Here is a 27,921-nt window from a genome sequence, read left to right as displayed (position 1 = left end):
CAAATGCTATGTGATTTCTGTGGTGAGAAACAAGTGTTTTAAACGTGGAAAACCAATAATTCCCCGGTTATATCTACTGATGGTATTTGGCGCTGCAGTCGAAGTGCAGTTCGAAAGATTTTCCCTTCCAGTTCACAGCTTCAAGACCGCACTGCGAGACCATTCTCGAAGTATGCTCGCTTCAAGTCCGGTCTTGCACCTTTCGGACACACGCCTCAATCATGTCTTCTCCATCCCACAATGCAACAGTTTTTGACGTAGGTGAAACACACCTATACGCTAATTAAATTATGTATTTGTACGATATCGGAGGTTGCGCTTCAGCCCCTTAGACCCCCTCAATCCCGGCTACGGGCCTGCATGGCATAAATTTTTTGCACCCTACCGCTGCTGCTGATTTCCAATGTATGGCCAATTGGTAACACTTTACTATACCGGAGACGGATTTCTTCAAATTTACAGGAGAAAGTACTTACGCAAATCATTTTCTGTAGCGTTGTTGATGTTCGGGAATGTAGTTTTGATCCATTTTAATGCGAATGCATGTTGTTTTCTGCGAAAATCTATTTCCGACGCGCTATTGCTGCTGCCGCCATTGCTTTCTGCACGTCATCGAGAAACACCGATGTTGTCCGTATATGCTAAATTGAACGAAAGGAGTGCTAATGGAACCTAACCTAACAGGCCTAACCTAACCTAGTAAGCGTACCTACCCCGTAATGGTTCGTGGGGCTATCGTGAATTTTTGGGCTATCGTCAATGGTTTTTGGGGCTACCCGTGGATTGTTTGTGGGGCTAACGTCAATGGTTTTTGGGGCTTACGTCAATGGTTTAATAATTGCTCTTTATGTCAAAAATTCAACTTTTTTTGGTTAAAAAATTTCGTGAAATGTTTTTAATTTTTTTTAATTTAGGTATTTTTCGTTAGAAATTCATTATTTCACCTAAAGAAATGTTCCGCAATGCAGAATAGTACGTTAGCAATGTAAAAAATTGCGAAATAAATCATTGATAGGTGTCTCCGGTATAGTAAAGGAGTACAGGCCAATTTATTATTTTTTATTTAATAGCATAATATTGTTTAATAACGGGATAAGATTGCTCTACAATAAATTTCTAAGTGAAAGTATTAGGGGGGCAACTGCTCCTCTTGCCCCCCCGTGCGCACGCCTGTGGGTGCGATGCACAGGGAATGTCTTTACTTGAAATCAACAGAAGCGGACTCGGGTCTCGAAAGCCAGAACTCCACAGCAATATGACTAGAGGCCACGACCATCAAAACGAAAAGCTGCTTGACCGGCCTTGACCCCCAAAGGCTGTTGCGCCACGAAGTTTGGAAACAAAATAGCATGGGCTTCAATGCTTCATCATTGGCGCCAAACAATAACGCTGAGAACAATTCCAATTCATATTTTCCACTATTTGAACCATTTTCGATTTATAATTCCTTCCCATACCCTGAATTCAGATATTTTAAATTGTTTTTACATGCTACACTAAACTGTTGTAATTTATTTTCCAAGAAGACACGAGTCGTGGTAAAAATTCATAAAAAATGCAACGTCAGTACCAAAAATATTAGATCTAAACATCACATTGAGTATTGCTACATACTTTATTGACTTTATTTTACAGCACAACTTATTTTTATCTTCAAATTGATGTCAGTTCGCGCAGCCCCACAAATATAACTGCTTCCATTATTGTTCTTGCAACGTTTCTAGATATCTGTAAGTAGCACCCACGATAATCGGGCTTCCACCTACCATCCGAAATTAGCCATCTCCACATTATCTTCCTTCCAGGAGTTGCAGCATGGCTTCAAACTGGTCTGGAAAATATTTTGTTAGGTAAATTCAATCAACTTTAGAAAGGGTATTGTTAGTATTATAAGCGGTTTTAAAAGCATTATAGTTATCGGAAAGCACAAATTCATTTGTATAGTTATCGATTATAATCAGCACAGTTTGTGTACTTTCAAATGCTCGACTTGACGCTTGTATCAAAATCTAATGCACATATCTTGTGAGGTACTTCAATAGTCTGTGGTTCCGTATGTAAACATAAGTTCTCCTACAAAAAACAATGTATGGCAATGACATTCATTGATCCACAATTGCTAGGTCATTGAAATTTTAAACAAAAGACTGACTCATGGCTCTAGCATTGAAATTTTAAACAAAAGACTGACTCATGGCTATGTCGTGGAAAGTACCACTTCTCAATACAGTAGCTTTTATACACGTGGTAAGATAGTAGCTTTGAGTATTTGTATATTTATAATTGCAGTGGCTATGGACTTTGGAGTTGTAGTTTTATTTTCTTAGCACTCTAGTACGAGGTTAGTGAGCTTCCTTTCAATCACAACGCACGAAATGTAGCCACATTTTGCGATGTGTCGTTGGTGTAAAATTAGGTCAAAATGTGAGAATAGTTTAATATAAATTTTCAATAACAGCCACATGTAATATCACAAAAAGGTTGTACACTTTGTGCACAAAGAGCCTAACCAGAGAGAGCGACGTCGTTAAAGAATTAGTGAGGTTGAGGGGGCGGGGCAGTCACTTCCAAATACCATACAAAAAGTGCATATTTGGGACAAAAAAAAATGAACTTATTTGCGTAGTTTTCCTTGTTGGCTGCTTATATTCACAATAATATGATATCAACTCCAAAAAAATTGAATGTGTTTAATACAACACAAGTAAGCCTATCCTTGCACAAGCGATAGGTTTATCGAACCTAACTTTATTCCATGCATCTACTAAAACCTAACCTACCCATCTTTCTGTACGATAAATTTCAATTCATTTATTTCATCTGAGAATTGATTGGATTAGAATAACACAGCCAAATGTCGGGAACACCTGGTACTACCCTCTGACGCGACCAGTTGCCAGTACACCTCGTATTTTTTGTTTTAAAAAAAGATATACTTTATAAAGATATAATTAACCCCACAAATCGTCTGAGATGCATAAAAATTCATAGTTCTGTTTTCAATTCGAAAAAGAGGCTACCAATACACATCGAAAATTATTGCAATCGACTCGAAACCTTAAATTCGTGTTTGCTTTTACTTCGTACAAAAACTGGTTTACACCTTAGTAACTTTTCCCGCGTGCTGAACGTTCAAAAATATTCACATAGACAAAGTTAACACCCTGTGTAAGTTCCATGTCTCCATCTTTTTGTACAAAAGTTACGTAATTTAAAAATCTCGGTTGCGTGACTTTTTGGACACCCTGTATAACTCCGTCCGCCATGATATTATTAAATTACTAATCGCATACTTCAGGTTTCGCTCATGTGACCACACAGGCAGCCTAATACCCATGTATTCGTTGTAAACGTTGGAATGCCTTCTTTTCAGTTCTTCAAAAATTAATTTAGTGTGTGTCCAGAAATTAACATAATGTACGAAAAATACGTTTTGTTCAACTTTTTTGATAAAGGTAATAAACATCGAATACTTTCTACGTAATCTCCGATATGGAAAGGAATATTCTGAATTTGAAAAATGTAAATATATTTTAAAATTATATTTTCGATTACAAACTACAGCAACGTATAAAAGTTGTATTTTTAAATTACTCGCTCTTCCTAAGGCGAAACTAAAGTACCACCCCCGTAACAGCCGGCGCGGGGACCGCCTCTGTGGCAGTGACCCTCCGTTGCCGCGTTTACCTAAGAAGGAGATTGCGGTCAAACAGCCAATTAGACCTACCGCTGTCCCCTTTTTTGGGACAAGAAGCGGCAACTTTAAAATCCCTCCTCACCGAGCAGGGAAACAGAATTTTGGTATATCTACTTTCTAGTAGCTTACTAAATTGTAGAAGGGGGGGAGAAGAGAATTGTTGCAGCTCCAACTCGATGCCAAAAGTTTAATTTTCTCAGTGATATGGAGGCCTCGGCTCCACACCAGGACAAGCATCCCTCCCCGCACACACACACAAATGCATAAAGGGCCTCCCCGATGGCGCAGTGGTAGCGTCGTCGCCTTGTAATCAAGGGGTCCCGGATTCGATACCCGGTGGAGACACAAGTGGTTCGGATCCCACTTTAAACTGTAGGTCCAGTCCCGATTAGCCTTACTGTGCATAAAGTGGACTTAAAACAACATATCAATCAATCAAAAACAAATGCATGAATTGTTTGTTTGAATTGTGGTTTTAAGTCCTTTCTGTACAGATAGGGTAATCGTGACTGGGTATCGAACCGGGGAGGGACCCCATGATTACAAGGTGATGACGTTACCATTATGCCATCATAGCCCCCCCCCCCCAACCCACACAAAAGCATAGATTGCAGTGCTGATTCGATACATGCAGAAGAATTTAGCTATTTCAGTGGAAGTGATAATTTTGCACAAAACCTGATTTGAATTTATTTGTATCTAATTTCATGATTACAATCAATGTTAACATACTTTCTTTTTAATTGCTAGTGTGCAGCTTTGATGAGGGTGTTTGGTTTTATGTCAATATCCAGGCCACTGGATGAAGCCCATCGACTTGCTCAGTTTTTACCACGCAATACACAAGAAATGTTGCAACCTAGTAAGTACCACTACTTCATTGCTTTACCAATCTTCTGCATGTGCGTACTTCACAAAATCAAGAACCAAAATACGAAAACTTTCTTTTATCCTAACTGGCAAATTTGTACCTTATTATTGTTATATAATTTCTGATGAAAAGGGCCTCCCCGATGGCGCTATGGTAGCGTCGTCGCCTTGTAATCAAGGGGTCCCGGGTTCGATACCCGCTGGAGGCACATAGTGGTTCGGATCCCACTTTAAACTGTAGGTCCAGTCCCAATTAGCCTTACTGTGCATAAAGTGGACTTAAAACACCAATTCAATCAATCAATCATTTCTGATGAAAAGTTCCACTTGTCATACGTATTTCTATGTACAGTGTCTCTCAAAAGTTTTAGGACAACGACATTTTAAACTAGGCAACCCAATTGACACAAGGCGTTGGTGGGTTGCGTGTAGAGTTAGGCTCAATTTCAGGGTTGCCACATGCACAATAGATATTTATAAAATACGCGAAAGGAATAGAAACAAGTAATATTGTATAAAATTATGAAAAATATCACTATTATATCGCAAGTGACAAAATTCTTTCTGAAAGAAAAAAAAAGGTTTCTTAGTATTTCATCGCAGATGAGTCTACAGAAAGGAAAAGAGGTGAGAGAAAACGAAAGGTGACAAAGGAGAGGAGAAAGAGAAAGCGAAAGGAGAAGAGGAAAAGTAGAGGAGAGAAGAAAGAGAGGATAAACGAGGAGAGGAGATGTAGTGAGGAGAATGGAAAAAGATTCTAGGAGAGATGAGGAAAATGGAGCAAAGAAGAGAGAAGAGGAGAAGAGGAGACGAGAGGAGGGGAGTGGAGAGTAAAGTAAAGGAGAGAAAAAGAGAAGAACGAAAAGAAGAGGAGAAGAGTGCAGTGGAGTCGGAAATCTAAGACAGGAGAGGAGATACGAGGAGTGGAGATGAGTGGGATGGAGATAAGATGTGAGAAAAGTAGGGAAGGCGATATGAAATAAAAGCAGAGCGAGCAGAAGGAGGGGAGAGGAGAAGGAGAAGAGAAGATCAGAAGGGACTGAAGAGAAGAGGTAGTTGCAGAAAATATCGTCTCAGCGTCAAGAATTGATGCATTGGTCAAATTATCGACATGAAACATTCAATAACATTTTGAAATGTATTGGAGAATGTATTCGATCGGTTCGAAATGCATTTTGGCTTAGTTCAGAGCAAGGTAAAATCTTCCATGTAAGATCTTTGATTTTACCTGCGATTATACCACTAAAACATGAATGTAATTTGAATATTTATAAGAATTATCCAATTTTTATCCACTTTCTCCACTTAAAATGGATATTTTGTAATTTAATATTTCCCCTCCCCCCATCGTTAATTCCAAACTGAATCATTCCGTTTCACACGGCGTGGACAATGAACACAATGGGATAGGTCTAAAACTTACGAAAATTTTCTGCCACCGGAAGGGTTTGAACCTACGACCATCAGATTGACAGTCCTGAACGGTAAACACTACCCTACAAGCTTTCGCTCCTGAAAGTAAGTAGAAGGAGCTGACCAATGTGAAATGTAGATGCAACTCTCCTCCTACATGTAATGTGCAAACAATACTTGTTTGTAACAAAGAAAACGAAGGTAGTACGACTCGGCGAAAACATTTAATGGAGAATTGCACATGATGAAAACTTTTCATTCGATATTTGCGGAGGTATCCTTGCATTGAACTCGAGTGGGAAAAGGGATAAAATTAGTATGTCCTGAATTGCCACAAATATAAATAGTTATTTCATTAATATTTGTCAATGTCTTTGAAGCAGTACACAATTATCGTTAGAGTATCATAATTCAAGATCTCATACATGAAAATATCCCTTTGAATGTGTGTCAATTCATTTATTTGTTTATTTTTTTATTTTATAAATTCCATATGCAGAACAATGTAGCCACTATACACTGCTATGACAAATAATGTTACCATGCTCTCCACACCTAGTATGGAGGATCGAACCTGGGACCGCTAGCAGCCCAATCGAGAACTCTAACCACTACACCACGCCCTTACCTTCGATTGAAACAACAATTTTTAAGTATTCTGTCCCTCCAATATTGTAAATGTCGTTGGGTATACATGTAGTTAAACTTTTACTTTAATTTTAAATTGCTTTCTTGTAGTATAACAGATATCTTCGAGAAATAATTTTCGAAGTGATGAAGAAAAACGAGAATATTGGTAGTTGCGAATGCGAGTAATTTTTTCTAACTTATTATTGTGATTAGAAATTATTAATGGAGAATATCTAGAGGCTTGAACATTGCAGGACGATATTCTTTTCCTGTGATACTGCAACAGACGAAATGTTTGTTTACTGACGCAAGTGTCGTGTTCAGAACAGTCTTATGAAATGTATTTGCTGTTGCGTAAGGTAACATGAAATAATTACACCGTTTGCGAACTACCAAATCTGCGCAACGTTAGACGTAAACAGGCGGAAAATTTTATTCATAAAATCACTTCACATTTGACAGTATTCATCAAGAGAGACTCGTGGGACACTGTGTTAAGGTGCTGGAGGAAATCCTTCTTATTTTTCTTCCCCGAAGAACAACAATTTTTAAAGTAGAGTAACAGTCGTTCTGCTCTTTCTTATTTCTTTTAAATTCTTCCACATTCCTTTAATTGGGTTAAAAATAAATACAAATATTGCTCGCATTTCTGTCATTGACATAGACCAGGCCCATACGCAGGATTTCTTTGAGGGAGGGGCCAGACCCAAATTCATAATTTATTTATATATATATATATATATATATATATATATATAAGAGAGAGACAGAGAGAGAGAGAGAGAGATAGAGAGAGAGAGATCGAGAGAGAGAGAGAGAGAGAGAGAGAAAGAGAGAGACAGATATTACAAAATAGTTCAAATAGTCCGAGCGCCTTTGAAAAGTCATGATAATTCTATGTTTAGAAAATAATATATTTATAAATTAAATGTTGCGTACTAGGAATTATTATTACAATAAAGAACATGTCTAATTGTGAGTTAAGAAAAAGCAATAATAAAGAGACATTCTCGCATCACGATTGCAGTTCGAAAAAGTCGGGACAGGGATTGAAAGTAACGCACTGTCCTGACAAAATCGCTGAATCGGACGTCTGGTAGCCTTGCATCAATCATTATAAAACTAAAACTACCCAATATTGCAGCCTGGAGACTTTTGCGCAATAAACGGATTCATTTATGTAAGAACAAAATTGAAATTTTTCCAATTTCTAAAATCGACGATGTTATTTTCGTAGTTATTGATAGGTTCATATTTAAATATTTTTTCAGTGTTCGAGGGGGGCATGCCCCCCCTCCTGGGTACTGGCCTAACGTAGACAATGGGAGAGAAATTTCGGAGAATATTTCTATTAAATTTTATTATTTAAATAATAATAATCCTATTGCGCTACAGCCCAATATTGGGCCAAGGCTTACCTACCGAAGGCTTACCTTCGCGACCGGATTACGCTCACTCACTCGGAGCTTCCCAATTTCCTCACGATAGTGAGTTGCCACCGGCCCTATACACAGGCCGAATATTCCCGGAGACTGAACACGGGATCGAACCTATGCTGAGATAGGTTAAACCGTTTATTCACAATCGTGAACTTTTCGTTTAATAGATAATATTTGGTTTTAAACGACGGGAGAATATTGGTCAAATTTGCTTTCGTGCTCTTTTGAGAGAATATATACTTCTAAAATAGCAATCGCGTTCAGAAACGGTGGAAAAAAAATGACTTGGTTTTCAAAGGCAGACAAGCTTGATAGCGTAGCTTGCTCGCATTCAAAGTGACTCACTCACGCTATTCAAGGCCGCTTCTTATCGCAAAACACGGTACGTCGATGCACAGTGTCTGCACCCAGCATGTTACAAGTGACCAGAGTCGAATTTGAAAGAGAATCTGAAGAATGATAGATTTCGTCAGAGGCGGCTAGGTGAGCACTAGCTCAACATGCAATAGTTTGTCAGAATTTCTGACAAACAAGAAATCTTATTGAATAAGTATTGGGATAGTAATACATGTATCCGCTCCTTTTTAACAATGTTAGCTCGAAGACAATCTGTATTCCATTTGTTTATATTGGCAACTTGGTCAACCGGAGGCTATTATAAGGAACTATTTCGTAGATGTTCATGTAACCGTTATAAAATTACAAATAAAGTATATTCACAAGCTTAGATATACTAACAACGAAGAAATAAATTCAGAGTTAAATTTCAAATGCATGTGTATAGAGTAATTCTAGAAGTACAGAGCTATATAAGAGTATTGAACTTCTTTTTGCAGGATAACGTTTACAATATTGACGCGACAGAATAATTAAGAATTGTTGCTTCAAGGGAAACAAAGGGCGTAGTGTACTGGTTAGAGTTCTTGAAAGCATTCGATCCTCCATACTAGGCGTTATTTTTTAAAATTCTCTTTTTATTATAAACAAGAGCATGGTAACATGTAATAGCAGTGTATAGTGGCTACATTGTTCTGCATATGGAATTTATGAAAAAATACACAAATAAATGAATTGACACACATTCAAAGGGATATTTTCATATATAAGATCGTGAATTATGATACTCTAACCATAATTGTGTACTGCTTCAAAGACATTGACAAATATTAATGAAATAACTATTTATATTTGTGGCAATTCAGGACATACTAATTTTATCCCTTTTCCCACTCGAGTTCAATGAAAGGATACCTCCGCAAATATCGAATGAAAAGTTTTCATCATGTGCAATTCTCCATTAAATGTTTTCGCCGAGTCGTACTACCTTCGTTTTCTTTGTTACAAACAAGTATTGTTTGCACATTACATGTAGGAGGAGAGTTGCATCTACATTTCACATTGGTCAGCTCCTTCTACTTACTTTCAGGAGCGAAAGCTTGTAGGGTAGTGTTTACCGTTTAGGACTGTCAATCTGATGGTCGTAGGTTCAAACCCTTCCGGTGGCAGAAAATTTTCGTAAGTTTTAGACCTATCCCATTGTGTTCATTGTCCACGCCGTGTGAAACGGAATGATTCAGTTTGGAATTAACGATGGGGGGAGGGGAAATATTAAATTACAAAATCTCCATTTCAAGTGGATAAAAATTGGATAATTCTTATAAATATTCAAATTACATTCATGATTTTAGTGGTATAATCGCAGGTAAAATCAAAGATCTTACATGGAAGATTTTACCTTGCTCTGAACTAAGCCAAAATGCATTTCGAACCGATCGAATACATTCTCCAATACATTTCAAAATGTTATTGAATGTTTCATGTCGATAATTTGACCAATGCATCAATTCTTGACGCTGAGACGATATTTTCTGCAACTACCTCTTCTCTTCAGTCCCTTCTGATCTTATCTTCTCCTTCTCCTCTCCCCTCCTTCTGCTCGCTTTGCTTTTATTTCATATCGCCTTCCCTACTTTTCTCGCATCTTATCTCCATCCCACTCATCTCCACTCCTCGTATCTCCTCTCCTGTCTTAGATTTCCGACTCCACTGCACTCTTCTCCTCTTCTTTTCGTTCTTCTCTTTTTCTCTCCTTTACTTTACTCTCCACTCCCCTCCTCTCGTCTCCTCTTCTCTCTTCTTTGCTCCATTTTCCTCATCTCTCCTAGAATCTTTTTCCATTCTCCTCACTACATCTCCTCTCCTCGTTTATCCTCTCTTTCTTCTCTCCTCTACTTTTCCTCTTCTCCTTTCGCTTTCTCTTTCTCCTCTCCTTTGTCACCTTTCGTTTTCTCTCGCCTCTTTTCCTTTCTGTAGACTCATCAACGATGAAATACTAAGAAACCTTTTTTTTTTCTTTCAGAAAGAATTTTGTCACTTGCGATATAATAGTGATATTTTTCATAATTTTATACAATATTACTTGTTTTTATTCCTTTCGCGTATTTTATAAATATCTATTGTGCATGTGGCAACCCTGAAATTGAGCCTACCTCTACACGCAACCCACCAACGCCTTGTATCAATTGGGTTGCCTAGTTTAAAATGTCGTTGTCCTAAAACTTTTGAGAGACACTGTACATTTTGGTATACTGATAGTTTTAAAATAAACATCATAGTTTGTCAAATTTTGAAGATTTTTACACATGTCCTACACACAATGAAATATAAGTTCACTTACTTACCTTTGATTGCTAATTTTTTCTTATAATGATATTTGGATCTTAATCCAGATGTCAAAGATTAGAGCTTATTAAAAAGGTTGAAAGGTGGAGACAAGTAATGCTGTTCGTCAGTGGCAGCAAGAGGGGGCAGTTGCCCCTCCACTTTTATCCCTGCACTATGCTAAACCTTATCAACCAAGGGAAAGTTAACTGTCCTTGCCCCTTCCCTGTTTTGGAACCCAGTCACCACCACTGCTGTTCACATATTAACAATGACGTGGGGTAGCAATCCTTGGCGTGCCCAAGGGGGGTTGTTTTCGGTCAACCCCCCTTTTAGAGCCCAGTATTCCTAAAATAAAAACGTCAAAGGTGGGAAAAGATTACAAATTGAGTAATGACTACTAAAAAAGGTAGGATGTAACCACCTGTTTTGAAAATAAAAAAAGGATTTGATTTTACTACTAAGCCAGAAATCCCGGCCTGTCCACGGGTGTTCATTGTGTCACCCCCTTCATCAATTTTATCGTATCATCTTCGCGATTAGCCAAAAGTGTGGCAGAAAAACGAAGTAAAATAAACCAAATCAATCAATGATTTGACTTAATTTTTGTTACCTGGCGTCGCTTTTTGCCACATTTGATTAATCGCGATGATAATGATACGATAAAATTGATGAAGGGACACACACAAAGAACACCCACGCTCAGGTCGGGGCTCGAACCCGGAACCCGTACTGTCGTAGCGCGCTGTGATAACCACTCACTCCCCCACGGACGTCTGCTGGCAACAAAGAAGAGAGAAAGCTCTAACTATTCGGATACGTGGGTATCGGTAAAACAAACTGTATTTTTCCTCAGTGGTATTTTTCAATTGAATTTTTGAAACACCATCTTTGTACATGATTAATTTTCTTTGAAAAAATGCATTGCTTGATTTCCCTAATTCCTCCATCTCACGATGTCGTTACTGAAGGATCCGGTTTCGAGCCCTGGCCTGTGCATGAGTGTTTCTCTTGTATCCACCCTTCAACCGTTTAATTGAATTCGTACGTTCATCCTCATGGCAGGAATTAGGTAAAGTGATGGAAGAGCAACGTTAAGAAAATACAAATAATTTCTTCCCAGTGCATGAGCACGGTACTGCAAAATCAGGAGTCCAGAGTTCTCTGCTCATTATTGTCCCTCATGACTTCCATAAGCTCATTAGCTACTTATCACGATTAAATCTATACAGCTAGAATAAGCGATGGGAGGTGGCAAAAATTCGATATATTACAGGGGGATAAACAGGTAACAAAATACATCTTTTTGTAGTTTCTCCAATAATATTCTTTACTTTCTTAATTCACTGCAGAGTACAACACGTAGGAACAAGAATTCGTGATCATGGGTTCGAATTCCGGCCTGGACATGGATGTTCATTGCGAGGTCCCTTCATAAATTTCATCAAATCATCACTCATCCTCATTTTCGCGATAACCAAATGTGGAAGGAAAGCGAAGTAAAATAAACCAACAACAACAAGAGGAACGCGTGTTCTCTTTCCCAAATAATTACATCCGTATTTATGACCGTTTAGCTAACCCGTTTATTTTTTATTGGAGGTCGAGAGATTAGTATATTTAAATAAAACACTACTAAGACGAGAGAGAGCGTGAGCAAATATTTATCATATCTTCCGTATTTGAAAAAAAAATAATAAAAGAAACCATAACATTTCCAAGTATTATTGTCTGCACATAATACGTTCCAATTTCATAAACAATAAAACTATATTTTTACATCCCACATTATAGATACATATTATACAACGTGCATAAATACAGAGAACATAAGTACTGCAGACTTATCCCCTGAGTTCTTTAAAGCATTTACAAAGGAATCGAAGGGAATCAATCCCCTATCTGGAGGACCTGAAAGCACGGGCTTTCAACCAATTGAACGGGGGGCGAGGGGGCAAGGGAGGTAGGGGCAGAAATCTTCCCTTTTCCTTTTAGCGGCCGTTTCTACCTGGAACTGGTGAGGCGGAGGGAGACCCAGCTAGTCCAGTCTTACCGGCTGATTTCACCGAGAGACGAGAAGCGCGTGAAAAAATAAGTGTTGCATGTAAACTTTGGCTTCAACACGACAATAAATATTGTTATTTGAAAATAATTAGAGATTGATTGATGTATCACTGCTAGACTATCTACTCCTCAGTGCACGTCACTGCATATTAATCTATAGGGAAAGGATTTTGATGCAAATGCATCTTTTTTTTGGTAAGGCAGAAATATTGCATAAGTAGATAGAAATGTGTTTTACATGTAAGTGAATTAATTGGGATGTCTTTCTTAGGGCATTTTTTTACCCTTTTTCAAGTAAAGGGCATTTTTTAAACTTTTTAAACCGTTTGTTATTTTTCGACCTTTTAAAAGTCATTTTATGCATTTTTCTACATTTTGGTGAAAGAAGGGGCATTTTATATGCAAATGTAACCCTTTGAAGGAGAGATGTTCCCTACTCTCGTCTCATTGTCTTCAGCGCAGTTCTGAATGACTGTGTTTGAAGAAACAAAGAAATTCTGTGCAGTATTGTTGACACAAGCTGTTGTGTAACAATTCAGCTCAAACAATGTGATTTCCTCCTCTATCAGTAAATATATTGTCGCCAGACGGATTATTGTTAAAAGCAAGGGGTACAAAGTTTTGTGCTCTGTATCGGACATTTTGTCAGGGAAGCAATTTGCATTCTATGGAATTGAAAGTGACTTAACAGCAACCAAAAAACGACAATCATTCACTTTTGAAAATTTTCATGAGATTTTTGTTGTGTACTGCAACTTTGTACTTAAAGTGTAAAAGATGACAAAAAGTGAACTTTCTTACTTGTACGAGGGTCACTATTTATTTTTTGAGCCTAACAATGAAAAAACAGGAATTTGGCATTGAAAACTGCTTTATTGTTTTTCGAAGTATTCTCCTTTATGGTCAATACACTTTTGCATTCGTTCGAACCATTTGTCAAAGCAGTTTTTCCAATCTTATTGAGACACCTCCATAATATGGTTTTTGAACGCATCAACGGCGTCTTCCGCCGACGAAAATCGTTGTCCACGCAATTTATTCTTGACATTCGGGAACAAGAAGAAGTCATTGGGTGCCAAATCAGGACTGTACGGCGGATGACCCATCAATTCGATTTTTTGACTGTTCGTAAAGTCGGTTGTTAGACGAGATGTGTGACAGCTGGCATTGTCTTGATGAAGAATGATTCGACGGCGTTTGTTTGTTTTCCGTATTTGACCGAAGACCTCTGGCAAACAAATTGTTGTGTACCATTCAGAGTTGACCGTTCTACGTTCGTCTAAAGGCACAGTTGCCACATGACCAGTTTTCCCGAAAAAACAGGCGACCATTTGTTTCGATGTGCTTCGAGCGCGAACAACTTTTGTTGGATTGGGTTCATCTCGAAACACCCATACAGTCGACTGCTGTTTACGTTCCGGCTCACATGCATATATCCATGATTCGTCACCTGTTACAATCTTATATACGTCTTTTGAAGCACCACGATTGTATTTATTGAGCATTTGTTTGCACCAATTGACGCGAGCGTCTTTTTGAGTTTTTGTCAAATTGTATGGGATCCAACGAGAACATACCTTTCTCACAGCTAAATGATCACGTAATATTTTATATATGCTTGTGGAACTAATGCCTACGGTTGCCTCAATCTCACAGTATGTCACATGACGATCTTGCAGTATTAGGTTTTGCACAGCATCAATGTTTTCTTGAACAACAACTGATTTTGGACGACCTTCGCGAATCTCGTCGGTGAGCGAATGGCGGCCACGATTAAATTCGTTATACCAGCGTTTCACAGTGGCAAAGGATGGGGCTTCATCGCCAAATGTGAAAGTAAGTTGATCGATGCACTCTTGTCTTGATAATCCACGTCGAAAATCGTAAAAAATCATCGCACGAAAATGTTCACGAGTCAATTCCATTTTATTGTTGTCGCGCAATCTCCAAGGCAACATAAACAACACAAATGAAGCTATTGACAAAACATTTGAAGTACGTTATGGTCAATAATGCCAGACGATTCCGTGCAAACGTCAAATCGCGCCTAACTTCAATCAGTGTTGCCAAGGCTCAAAATATAAATAGTGACCCTCGTACTACCATACGCAATGAACATGTGATAGATACTGTAACGTAAATTTGTAATTTGAATTTCTCTTGGTAGTTTATAAATTTGTTTTACAAATCTTTCAGAATTTTTAGGCCATTTTTCTAAGTTTAGGGCATTTTCCTGCAGGGGTGCCGACAGGGGGGTATTTTGGCGCAGACTGCGCCATCGAGATTTTTCGTACATTCAAATAATATAAAATTCAATATTTATATATTTTTCTAAAATATATGTAAAAAGTTTACAACTTAAATCCACCATATTGAATCCCTTAGATGAAGAAAATAAAGTAGATATATAGGGGTAGTGGTGCCCACAGGTGGGTTTCTGGACACATGTTGTGTCCACTCAACTTTGGAGCTTTTTTTTGGGGGGGGGGGTATTTTTATAATTGAAATTTCAATGGTAATTCAAACTTGTGTCCAAAGCTACATTGTTCACGTCAATTAACCATTGCTGCTATACCTAGGTATAGATATCAATTTGTAGACTTCCGAGGAAATTGTAACAGGTAATATGTTATTGGGGGGGCATAATACAAATCTTATATATTAGGCCTTAAATTGACCCCTGGATTCTGGGGGGTGGATTGAGAATTAAATGTTGATGGGACAATACATCCAACTCTTCAATATCAGCGTTAAGTCCTTGATTATGCCGGGTATTTCAGTTATACTCTGGAGCAAGCGGACGAGAAAAAGTCCCTGCGCAAGTAGTGGCCCGAGACGGCTCCACCAATGAACACGTGAGAGAAGGGGGCAGGGGGGAGCGACTGTAGTTACCAGCCTTCCCAGCAGCGTGTACTGCTTCTCTCTGCTCAGTCCATCCCCCCCCCCCCTTCTTTGACGCTGTGCGCAACCTTCCTCCAGAGATTTCCGGAACAGAGTCGGGGGGGGGGGGAATTGAGCATTAAATTGAGGGGCATCCAATTCTTGTGCATTACTCTTGTCTTAGACTGTTGCACAAATTCTGGTGTAAGGACTGAGAATTATTTGTTTTGGAGGAGGCAATATCCATTCTTCAATATAAAAAGTAAGTCTAAAGTTGTCATGGAAATTTTGGTAGGAGGATTGAGTATTAAATTTAAGGGAGGAGATATGAAGCTCTTGATAAAGAATTAAGTCTTGGATTGTCAAGGGATTTCTGTAGTCAGGGGGGGGCGTTGGGAAGGGGGTCGAAAGGGTCCGTGTACCCCCTGCAATTGACATAGTTCATTTAGAGATACAAGAAAGCCAAAAGTTTGTTACTCTTATTGTTAAGAACAGAAATAAAAGTTCATTTAGTTAGTATTCGAACAGAATAATCAAAGTAAAAATGCATTGAATCGAAAACATTGACTGTAAAATACAGGAACAAGGTTATATTCTACCATTTCATCCAAAGAACAAATGGTTCCACAGTTTTCAAAATTCTAATAATTACAGTTGTAGGTGAGAGGTCATACAACACTTTATGAAAAATAAATCCCTAACATTTAAAGCCTTTTCGTGAACGAGACGTGCAAAGGTTAATATCAAAATGCATTCAGATACTAACTGCATAAAATGCAAAAGAAAATAGTTGTGCTGGCATTCACTCGTTTGGTGGGTCGAGTCTCACCATTCATATAATAATAATTATTATTATTATTTCGAATAAAATTTAATTTTGTTAGTTTATATTTATTATTGTATAATAACATTTATAACCGTGGTAATAATACTTATTCTTTTTCTACTATTTATCATTTGCCCGACCCCCCCCCCCCCCGGCAAAAATTTCTGGCAACACCCCATTAAATTAATATTCTTGAAAGCCTGCAAAGAAATGGATGTAAAAATTTTCTTGCTCGCTTCGTTCGCAGTGGTGTCTTAGGGAAATATGTGTTTCAGGTTTTGCTCGGGTGACACTGAAGTTTCATACCATCCCTACATTACAAGACATTGACGATTTTCTCTATATTGATTAATAACATCACTTCTTAAAATATAATGCTTAGTGTTGGTATACTGCTTAATTTAAAGCAGGCGCATCATTTGGATGGTGTACTTCTATTAGCAATATTATTGTATTATTGATTTCCTGTATGCTGTAATAGTTGTACGTCATGTGTTAACACCTTGCACGTTACCCCCCCCCCCCAAAAAAGGAAAATAAATATTTTCAAATTCACATTTCTAACTTCCTTTCACAGGAAAATTTTACGTTAACAAGTGAAATTTGCATTGAAGATAAAATCCACGTAATTATTGCTATGGATTACCAAAATAATTATATTTACCTCAAGCAGAGGGAGCGAGTTCTTTGAAGGAGGAACCGTATTATATTCTCGCCCTGAGCTTAGAAATTTCTACCTAAGCCTCGCGAAAGGTTAAGTTTGCAGCAAGTTTTATGTATTAATCCATGCTAGAATGGCGCGCATCTCCCGTGACAATCTTACCTCAACCGTCGAGCTGTTCATGTCACAGGCAGCGAGAAAATCGGCAGTATTGTAGCGGAACTATATTCTGCGTGCACGTTTGGGTCTACATGTGTGAAATGTTGCTGCAAACTTAACCTGTCGCGGGGCTGCAGCAAGTTATTTGTTTGGCCAGGTTGAATTTTCTATCTTAAGTTGTGTAACAATTTGTGCTAAATGTGTGGATTTTATAAATCTTATTCTCCAATTCACAAACACTGTTTAAATGCATATTTATATAATTTAATTTATTACATTTAAGCAATCAATGTGCTAGCTCTCCGTTATTTTGAAAAGTGAACAATTAATATTAAATAAAATAAATTAAATTGGACAGTTCAACATGTTATTGCATTCAAATAAACATCACTATTATGTATTCATCCAAACTATTGTGGGGAATTTTGATGAATGAATTAAGGTGTGTGGGGGGGGGGGGTAATGCATTCATGATCTTGGGGTGTTGGACAACCCTGTTTAGAGAGGAGCGACAGATAAATTATACTGTTCAGTAAAGCTAAAAAAAAAAAAAGTTACTGTCAGTAGACACGCTGTCGTAATTAAATACTTTAGAGAGATTATAACATGGTTTGACGGAACGAATGGCATGATTCCGGGCCCAGGGGGATGCATTATGAAATTTGAGAGGGGCACATGACATGATTTGGGGGGGGATTGCATCATTGGCCTTGGGGGGAATGGGCACTCCTGTTTTCCTGCATGTATTAGGTCATAAATGCATTTTTTAAAGATCACTTTTTTGCAATTTTAAGGCCATCAAAATCCTAGCCCTATTAATCTATATATTTATATTATTGTCTGATGTATAGCAACTGCTCTCATAATGTATCACATATTATAAGTTTTGCATTTTCTTCCATAAGATTGTTCTTTATAAACATCCAATATGCAAAAGAATACAAATGATTGCTTATACTCATGTTGTTCTCATTATGCCATACAAGTAAATATATTAAAAATATATATTTTCTTCCAGTCTTCACTTTTGACCCTTCGCAAGAGCATTGGGATGCACTAGCTGACTTAATTGCAGTTTCTCTTCTGATATTGGGTGTTTCTCTGGTATGTATCTAACATCACACACGAGGAGTTGTCTGAAAATAAGTTTTGCAGTTCTCTTCAAGGAAAACTATACTTGATACACTAGTGTACCAGGTTGAGTTGATTTGGTGTTTTAAGTCCACTTTATGCACAGTAAGGCTAATCGGGACTGGACCTACAGTTTAAAGTGGGATCCGAACCACTATGTACCTCCACCGGGTATCGAACCTGGGACCACTTGATTACAAGGCAACGATGCTACCACTGCACCATCGGGGAGGCCCTGTGTACCAGGTTGAAGATTCCTTCTCCTGAAAATCAGTACTCTGCTTTCATTTGTTCAAATGGTGCATTTCTCATCATCTAAGTTGGCGTATTGGAATCAGGCCAGGGCCTTCTTCAAAGTTGGGAAGAATTAGTAATGATAGTCAATGCCACATAATGTTGTGAACTGCTCAGATTTTTTATGACAAAGAAAAAATGAAGCTCACTTTTTGTAAGCCAATAGATATTCTTAATGTAAGAATTAAGGATGAGTGTTGCAGATGGTAACACCATCAAGTTAACTGCAAGAACTTGTCATGTCTGATCACGATGGTGTTCCTCAGAAACCCTCACTGCTTCTGTGCATGCACGACAAACACCCTACCCTGAAGGTCAACTTTGCACCTTGGAGGCAGATGGCTGCTTGTAACTGCCGACAGTATTGTGTATTACCTTTTACAATGTGGAAACTGCAAAACTTATTTTAAGATAAGTCCGTGAATTGACTTTATTATCTTGTCATTCTCTTGTACCCTCACAGGAATTACCATATTTGCCAGCATACGAGACACTTTTTTCCTTTAAAATTAGGTCTGAAAAACAGAATGTGTCTTATGCGCCAATACTATTTTTCATTATCATAGTTTCTGGAAATTTTCTCTGTTCCGAGTTAGATGATTTCCTTGCAGTGTGTGAAGAAGATGATTAGATTAGGCAAGTTATTTGTTGAAAGTAGACCTACATTTACATATAACTTTATATTTCAAATACTGCAAATTAATTATAAATTCAGTGATATTGTTCCTCAAAAATGTGTATGCTGGCAAATACGATTCTTTAATTTATATGTGGCCTCCAGATCATGTAGTTATCAAAGACACATGACAACTAAAATAAAGATGGTTCACATATCAATATAAAATGTAATTATCACCAATATGATATGAAATTCCTTCAATATGGTGTTTTTCTGAAAATATACTCAAAAGATTGTCTGTAATTCAAATTATTACGGAAAAATAAATTAGAACATCCTTTGGGGAATCGAACTTGTGAACCTAAGATTTGGAGTCAAGAAACACTTCACAAAGAACCTCAATGACTCATTCACTTCCTCAGGCAATGCATGTGTCAAAGGGTATAGCAGCAAACATGGCAAAGGGGACATTTGCCTCCTGAGCCCCACTCTGTGATAATATTTTGGATTGCCCTAAAAATTCTGTAGTATTCAAATCCAAATACTACAAAGTTGATTTAGTTAATTATCATTGTGAAATATTGCAGAAAATACAAAATAAAACAACTATTGAGCTCTAAAAACTATATCATAACTACAATTAGTAAATCATGGTTTAGTGTAATTTTTCTATATTTATTCCGAAAGAAAGAAAAGTACTATAATTGTAAAACAGAATGCTACAACTCCATGGGTCTCAGGTTTGAATACCAGCCTGGGCAACTTTGTGAGTGTTTCTTCATCATCATCATCATCATATCATTGCAGAAAAGCAAAGTAGAATAAACCAAATGAATCAATTACTATTATTAGTGCTACTGTAACAATGCTAGGTAAAACAATATGCAAGGATTGAGAAAATCTTCAAAATCATATGGTCCAATTCTCACGTACAGCCCTATGTGACCTTATACGAATGTAATGTTGGCGTGAAAAAACTACAGGCCATTCCATACCAAACCATCACAAAAAAAAAGAACTTTTCAACCTGACCATCTTGGATTTTCATGAAATTTGGTAGTTTGACATTTTGGTCATTTTTGAGTTACAAAGTAAAATATGCCATCCTTCAATTTTCGAGTGAAATTGCCATGTCATACAATTTGCATTGGACTCAGTGAAGCCTTCTGAAATTGGTAAACACAACACGAAAACAATTTATCTACAGTATAGCTTCTAATAACCTCTTTTCTTAATGAACTCAGAAATCAACAAAATGTCGCTTACCATGTTTTACACCCGAGCCCTTCACTTAACTGTATAACATATCTTATTCCCACCAAAATTGAAGATACACTTCATCAGGTATTCAAGGTCAAATGCATAGGCAGAGTTCTGGAGCCTCCCCCAACTTAAAAAAGACTAAAAATAACACATGATTAAGTTCAGTTATAGCGCTCGTCCCCAAAGAAACCTCACTTTACTTTATGTCAAAGATGCCGAACTGGTGATACTTAGAGGACTTAAGAGTATACTACATTTTTATGAAGCAATAACGCAAATCTTGACTTTTGGCATGATGTCATGTGCGGTAATTGTGCCGCAATAGCGGGTCTTAGACGATTTGATTGATGTGTAGTTTGAAGAAAGAAAAACAAAATGACTTTGTATTGGGTCAACAGTTACTGCTGAGGCCTCAAAAGAACTTTTCAATTTAATTTTTTTAAAATTTCTCAAGCTTACTATTGTACCGTAACATTTTTAAAGTAATAGAGTATTGTATCCATAAAAAAATAATGAAATGCAAAATGCAATAATCGTACTGTTTTGCTTCTTTTAAAACTGACAACCAATATACTAATTACTATTTGTTTACTTAAGCGAGGAAATTTAACATTTTCAAATCTAAAAGACATAAAACTCAGAGCTTTTAAATTGTTGTTTTTTTAATTTCAGGGGGAAGGCCTCCGGACCCCTTATAAACTAGGGGATATTCAATACCTGACGGTTAGTGAATATCCCCTAGTTTATAATATAATATGCTTCTCCCAGAGTCTGCCCCCCCCCCCCAAAGCAAAAGCTCAAACTCCGCCCATGGTCAAATGTCACATAATGTGACGTTAAAATGAAACTTTCAATATTTTCTTAGACTATTTTTTATGAAATTATGCTCCCTTAGATTGAAAACAAGCCGAAGATGAAAGTTACACTAGAAAGTTATGATTTTTTTTTAACCTTGCAAGCATAAATTTGACATTTTTTTGACCCTGCTGTACAAACACTGTATCACTGAGGGCTAAAATTGTACACATGTAAGTTACTTCATGCCCTCTACCACCCTACCAAATTTCATGAAAATCTGAGATGGTCAGTTCGGGAGCTGTGATGATGTTGCATAGAATGAACCTTACAAGTATCTGTATACATGTATCTACATACATATCAATTTTGTTTCAGCCCAATCCAAAATTCATGCTACCTTGGTTGGTGTCAGAAGCCCTCATTCAGATCCCCACAGCGTTTCTCACCTTGATCATTCTGCTCACAATTTATTTTCTTAGCTTACGTTATCCATTTCTGAATATTTATTACTTCAATACAGTGTACTGGATACAGACAGGTAATGAAGTTGTTAGTATATTACCTAATAAAATTCACTGTTTGACCGATAATGTATTTTTATGGAATTAAACGGAAAGTACAAATACAAGATTTCAAATGCACTAAATACCACATGGGGACTACATTTTTTACATTAAAGTAACTATTCTACTGATAACATCTTTCTAAGGGTTTCTGTGCAATGAATTATGAAACTAAACACTGTTGTTTAAACATAACCACCCTTAAAATACTTTCCCAGATTTATAGCTGTAAGTGAACAATTTTGTGTCATGGGTGGGACAGATGAAACACTGACTGTTCACTTAACAAGAAATTTATTTAAAGGGAGAAGGTAATTCACCTTTGAATATTCTAGTGGAGTTTGAGGGGGGGATGTAACAGTTAAAGGAGAAATTAATTGTTTTTTGTGTCACGGGTGGGACACAATACAAAACAAAAGTAAAATAAATGAACAATACGTAATATACATTCTACATCTAACTTCATTATGTATAATACTTGATTTTTTATCCAAAAGAAAATTTTAGATTGTTCACCCACAAGATGGAATAAAGTTACATCATTGCATTTAATTTTAAAAATAGATTCAGGGGCACTTACCATATGTATATTATTTGCAGCACATGGTATTATATTGCATTTGAAATATGGCTATTTGCAGCGCACGGAAATTGAAAGCTTCCCTTCGGAAAACTTCATTTACATCATCTGGTAGTGAAGGATTTAAGTTCAAATCGATTCCATGTGGGAACTTGTCGTTTTAAATACATTTGATATTTATATGAATTAAAACCCTCAAATGCCTTTCCCAGAGTTGTCAGTGGGCAGGTAGACAAACACTGTGTTGGACGTTGAACCAATCAAGGAAGGTTTGTTACCATGGACATGTTTTATTTTTGTTGTGTACTGCATTGCCAAACTTGCTACCGGATTACGGATACTCGAGTTTGGACTCCCAATTAAAAATTAACCAGTAGACCTACATAGAAACGGGTTGTATCCAAATTTAGCTTATTCAATTCTGTGTTAATCTATGCTAACCAATTTTTCCTTTGAGTATGCCTTCTATTTTTTATTATCGTGGTAACAAAAAAAGTGTCTTTTTTTAAGTTTTGCAAACAATCGCTCTCTTTGAAATTCTATAAATAAAAAATGGGTGGTCTGATCACGGTGACATTTTAATACGGTGATGTCGCTTGAATAAAAATCTGTATAAAATCGGTTTCGCAATATGAATTAACAATGATAATGGATTTTAAAAACAGATACAAACAGCTTGAAAACAAGACCAATATTGTATTTTTAGGACTACCCAATACTAAGGTTGTTTCACAAGATTGAGAAGAACGTTTTTTTTTTTTGGCAAACTTTAAAAATCTGAAAATTAAGAACACCCAGTTTTTTATAGAATTTTCAGAGCGCGATTGTTTACAAAACTAAAAAAGGCATTTTTTTGTTCTCATGAAGATAAAAAATAGAAAGCACACTAAAAAAAATTGGATACCATAGATTAACACAGAATTGAATAAGCTAAATTTTGATGTAACTCGTTTTTATGCTCAGCTGGTTAATTTTAATTGGAGTCCAAACTCAAGTATCCATTCATGATGAAAGCGGTACACGTGGTTTAAAATTACTTACGTGAAATTTAGAAATTTCGTATTTCCACATTGCACAATTTAATGGTACTGCATCACTGCAACCACCTCCGCTCCAGATGCCGTACCCTTAGTGAATGAAGACAGAGGATCTTCAAAATTAATAGGATTTAACCATTAGGGGAGACCGGGGTAATTAGAACATGGGGTTATTGGAACATGTTAATGTAGAATAATTTAAAACGAAAAGACTGGTGTAATAACATTTCATACCTATGTACCTACACTTAAACCTACATGCAGAAAATTTGTTATTGGAATAACTACACAAAAGTAAGTTTTATTTGACTTTTATTATACACCTGCAAAAAATGATGTGACGCATGTTTGGTGTTTCTCTGCTTCTGCATATACTGGATGTGAATGAAAGAACCCTTGCAAAATTTTCTTCACCCCTATAATAAAACATAAGGGCACACATCTTTTCATGTGAGTTTGGTTGTCTATGGGCATTTTGCCTGGTTTTTATAAGCAAAGTTCTTATTACCCCAAAAATTTCTCCAAAGGGGTTATTAGAACATTGCGTAATTTGCTTGATTTTGCTTGGGGTAATTAGAACAGTCATGGGGTAATAAGAACATCATCTTGAAATACCATGAATATGACAATAAAAATAATACATTGTCATAACAACATTTGAAAATGGTTAGGCTAAGTTCAAAGTTCCACATTTGTGCAATATTTATAATAATTTAGTCATAACAGTTATTTTTGACTGGCAATATGAAAAACAAATATCTTCAATCATATGTGTTCTTTCAGACAAGAAAGATATGATACATTCAAATTTATAATTAAATTTATTGAAATTGTGTACATTTGCATTGGCATCAAGGTTTATATACAAAGGTCAACTCTTTAAAATTGTACAATGTATAATATAATGTCATACTTGGTATTTTGTATCAACATTCAAAAAACGGTAATTGTAATCATTAGATAAGTATATTGTGATATACATAGTAAAATAGAATCAGAGGATGACGATGTAGTCCTATTCAAACTGGAAAAGTACTACGCTGTATATTACGAGCGAAAGTGGTATGTTGGTAGAATTATTAAAATCTCTAATGGCCAGTCTAAAGCAACAATCAAGTTTCTGGAGGAAAAAGAAACTGGCAAGTTCGATTGGCCACGAAGACCTGATGTTGAGGAAATTGATAGGAAGTTTATATTTTACGGACCTTTGGAGTTAAATGGAATCGGTCCATTTACCCTTCCATTGTATGACATCATTAAGAGCAAGTATGAAGCTTTCAAAAAAGAAATCAAACATTCAAATCAGTAGATCTACTGGTGCCAAACTGACAAATGTTAATATGGGTCAAGTGTTCTTTGGTGTAGCTTTTGTCATGTAGCCTATATTTTATGGTTTCATATATAATTGTTTTTTGAGACTGATAAGCTTAATTTCTGTATATATTAGTTTTTCACGACAGTTAAACCTGTTAGTGTAAGTTATCTTAAGTGTTTTTAGAAGTATTAGCACTACTTGTTACAAATTGGAGTAAGTTTTCCTCCAAAAAAGATGCTTTTTTGTACTTTTTCTAATTGATATACTAGATTGTACATGTAACTATTAGAAGTTTTTTCTTTACTACATTGTAGAATGGCCTGTAACCTTTCAAATAAATCATAGAACACTGATTTTCATTCACACATGTTTGCTTCACAGCTGGGAAATTGAACTTTATGAAAAAAGACGTTAACTTGGGATTTTATTTAAACAAGCATTGATAACTCCAGAAGAAGTAGAGCTATTGTGTTCAAATTTGCAGGATAAATGAGACATTTATATATGATGTTCTTATTACCCCAACAGCAATCTAAAGCTATTCAGTTGAAATTTCTAACTTATGTTCCATTAACCCCAAATGGGGTAATTGGAACAATTTTATGGTGTCATGACAATTTTTTTTTTTGGACGAGTATTTGCAATGCAGGTATGGTCATTATTTTTTTCAAAAATATACAAAAGATGTTCTTTGAAATGGTAGAAATTTTTAAAAAATCCATCAGTAACTTTCTGAGTAATTTACAGTGGAACTTCTACAGGCTGTTTCCTGTTCTAATTACCCCGGTCTCCCCTAAATTGTGCAATGCGGAAATACAAAATTTCTAAATTTCACGTAAGTCAAGTATCCATAATTTTTAATCCGATAGTAAGTCACAAGGGTGTAGCAATAGAGGAGTCTCTGGTCTTGCCCATGTTCTTGTATTTCTATACTTCAGTGTGACACATCTTTTCCCATTGCACTAATATTTTTTGTTATTAATTATATTTTCTCTTGTACAAATTTTTATTGTTCTCTAATCTTAATTTCTGTAATTTACCTATCACTGATAATGTCAGGATATTGACTAACCTGTATATACTTATCTTGTAAGGGCTGTTACCATGGCAATTGCGAGTGTGTTTTGTCTTGACTTCCAAGTTCAGACTCGATTTTTTGAATAGTGATCAAGTTGAATTATAAGAAGTTTAATTTCTTTGAGTGACATGGATTATATGTTAGACATATAAGTATTTAGTTTGCAAAGAAATAAAATAGACTTCCTTTTTCTTAGTGCAAACTTAACTTTGATTTTTATTTGGTTTGAACAACGAAGAGAGATATTACCCCATACCCTGAGGCATCCCACAAATGCTTTTGAGTCTTTCATGTGATTTTTTTATTTGCTCTGGTAGTTAAATCATGTTCTTTTGACCAAAGAACGTGTCAAGTGCTTTACTTCGTTCTTGAAGAGTTTACGTTGTTTGTAAAACATTCTTTCCGTCTCCTTTCAGCCATTTGGGCATTCTGCTGGGGAGCCATGCTCACCTTCTATTGGGACATTGAAGAAGCCACAACTGCAAGCCATTCCTCGAGATAAGGACTTGCACTGATTGCAAGAGACTATATTCTCTAGGATGGACGAGACAAATCCATTTCAAGGGAGTCGTTCTGAAATGGAAGCAGGGCGCATTGCATTACACAAACACATTGATAGACGGAACTAGAGTGCAAACGAAGACTCTAAACGCATAAATGTACAGGAAATAATTTACTATAAACTTCTGAGAAAGATGTCAATTCATTTCTTACACATGTATATTCCAGGTGACTTATAATTAAACCTAATTTATTGATGTCAAAAAATTGTTTTCTCTGCTAATCACACAGAAGTATTATATACGAGGGTCGTTCAAGGGAAAAGTTTCCCTTCTTTTTTTGGGAGAAAGTACGAGCCCGATAAATGAAATGAAACTAGCAATGTGTTCTCTCGTCTTTCCTCTACATTTACCACACAATTCAATGTTCGTGTGGGCTACTGTGCATGCGCGGCACGTGATTAGCGTGAGTCATGCAGTGAGAAACTTGCCCTGGCCATAAGGAGTAGCGAGTCATGGCAGAACAACGTGTTTTGGCAGTGTAGAGTATTGCTCACAGAGTTTTTGAAGAAAGGGGGAAACAGTCAATGCTGCACGTTATTGCCAAACACTGGAGAAAGTGAAAAAAGCAATTTGCCGCAAACGTCCTGACTTCTTTCTGCTGGTGTCATTCTTTTGGATGACAATGCTCATCCCCATTCAGCAGCACTAACACAGGATAAACTTTGAGAAATGGGAAAGCCCTAACTTGGCCCCGAGTGACTTGTTTCCTGCACTGAAGTCCCAGCTGAAGGGTCAACGTTTTCACAGTAATTTGGAGGTTCAGACAGCCGTGAAAAGTGTTCTTCGTTCCCTGGACCCCGAATTTTTTGCACATGGCTTTCAAAAACTTGTGCAACGATGGGACAAATGATTGTGCCGCCTTGGAAATTATGTTGAAAAGTGAAAAAGAACCACTTTATTATTGTCTGTAACTAAAGAAATAATTTTTTTGAAACAAAGGGAAACTTTTTCCTTGAACAACCCTCGTATTTGCATAAGCAGTGAATTTTAACTATATTTGGGTTACGACATCAATGTCAAAATGTTGACATGGTGAGAATTTTCCTCCTCTGCCCCCTATGTTGATGAATAAATGAATGAGAAAAACATTCGTGACTATGCCCTGATTCCAGACTTTCTATTGCATCAGCTAACCACTCCATCCTAGACACTAACGGAAAGGATGAGCTTAGAGAGTTCTAAAGAATGTAAGTTTTATTTAATGCAGCTAAGAGCACAAAAACATTAAGGTAATTTCAAGGTTTAGCACAGTAGAGTTTCACCTATTTCAGTCTTGTTGAAATGTACTTCAATATTTGGGAAGAAAACACATGTGATGTTCTGAAGTATGCTTCGTATCTTTTATTAAGCTGGATAAAGTTTGTTAAAAATAAAGTTCTT

General features: G+C 36.7%; 1 protein-coding gene across 1 annotated transcript; it reads left to right on the top strand.

Moving 5' to 3' along the window:
- Positions 1-2,193: 2,193 nt before the first annotated feature.
- LOC145978206 (uncharacterized) lies at positions 2,194-27,921 on the top strand. The gene is made up of 4 exons (XM_083110646.1): positions 2,194-2,247; positions 4,448-4,559; positions 18,319-18,404; positions 26,395-27,921. Exons 1-4 carry the CDS (start codon positions 2,194-2,196, stop codon positions 26,491-26,493), a joined length of 351 nt encoding a protein of 116 aa, XP_082966772.1. The 3' UTR covers positions 26,494-27,921.

The sequence above is a fragment of the Lepisma saccharinum genome, chromosome 24 (assembly GCF_977018435.1).
Source record: "Lepisma saccharinum chromosome 24, izLepSacc3.1, whole genome shotgun sequence".
NCBI lineage: Eukaryota > Metazoa > Arthropoda > Insecta > Zygentoma > Lepismatidae > Lepisma > Lepisma saccharinum.
The sequence above is the reverse complement of the archived record's forward strand: the minus strand, read 5'-3'. Positions and strand labels throughout refer to the sequence as shown.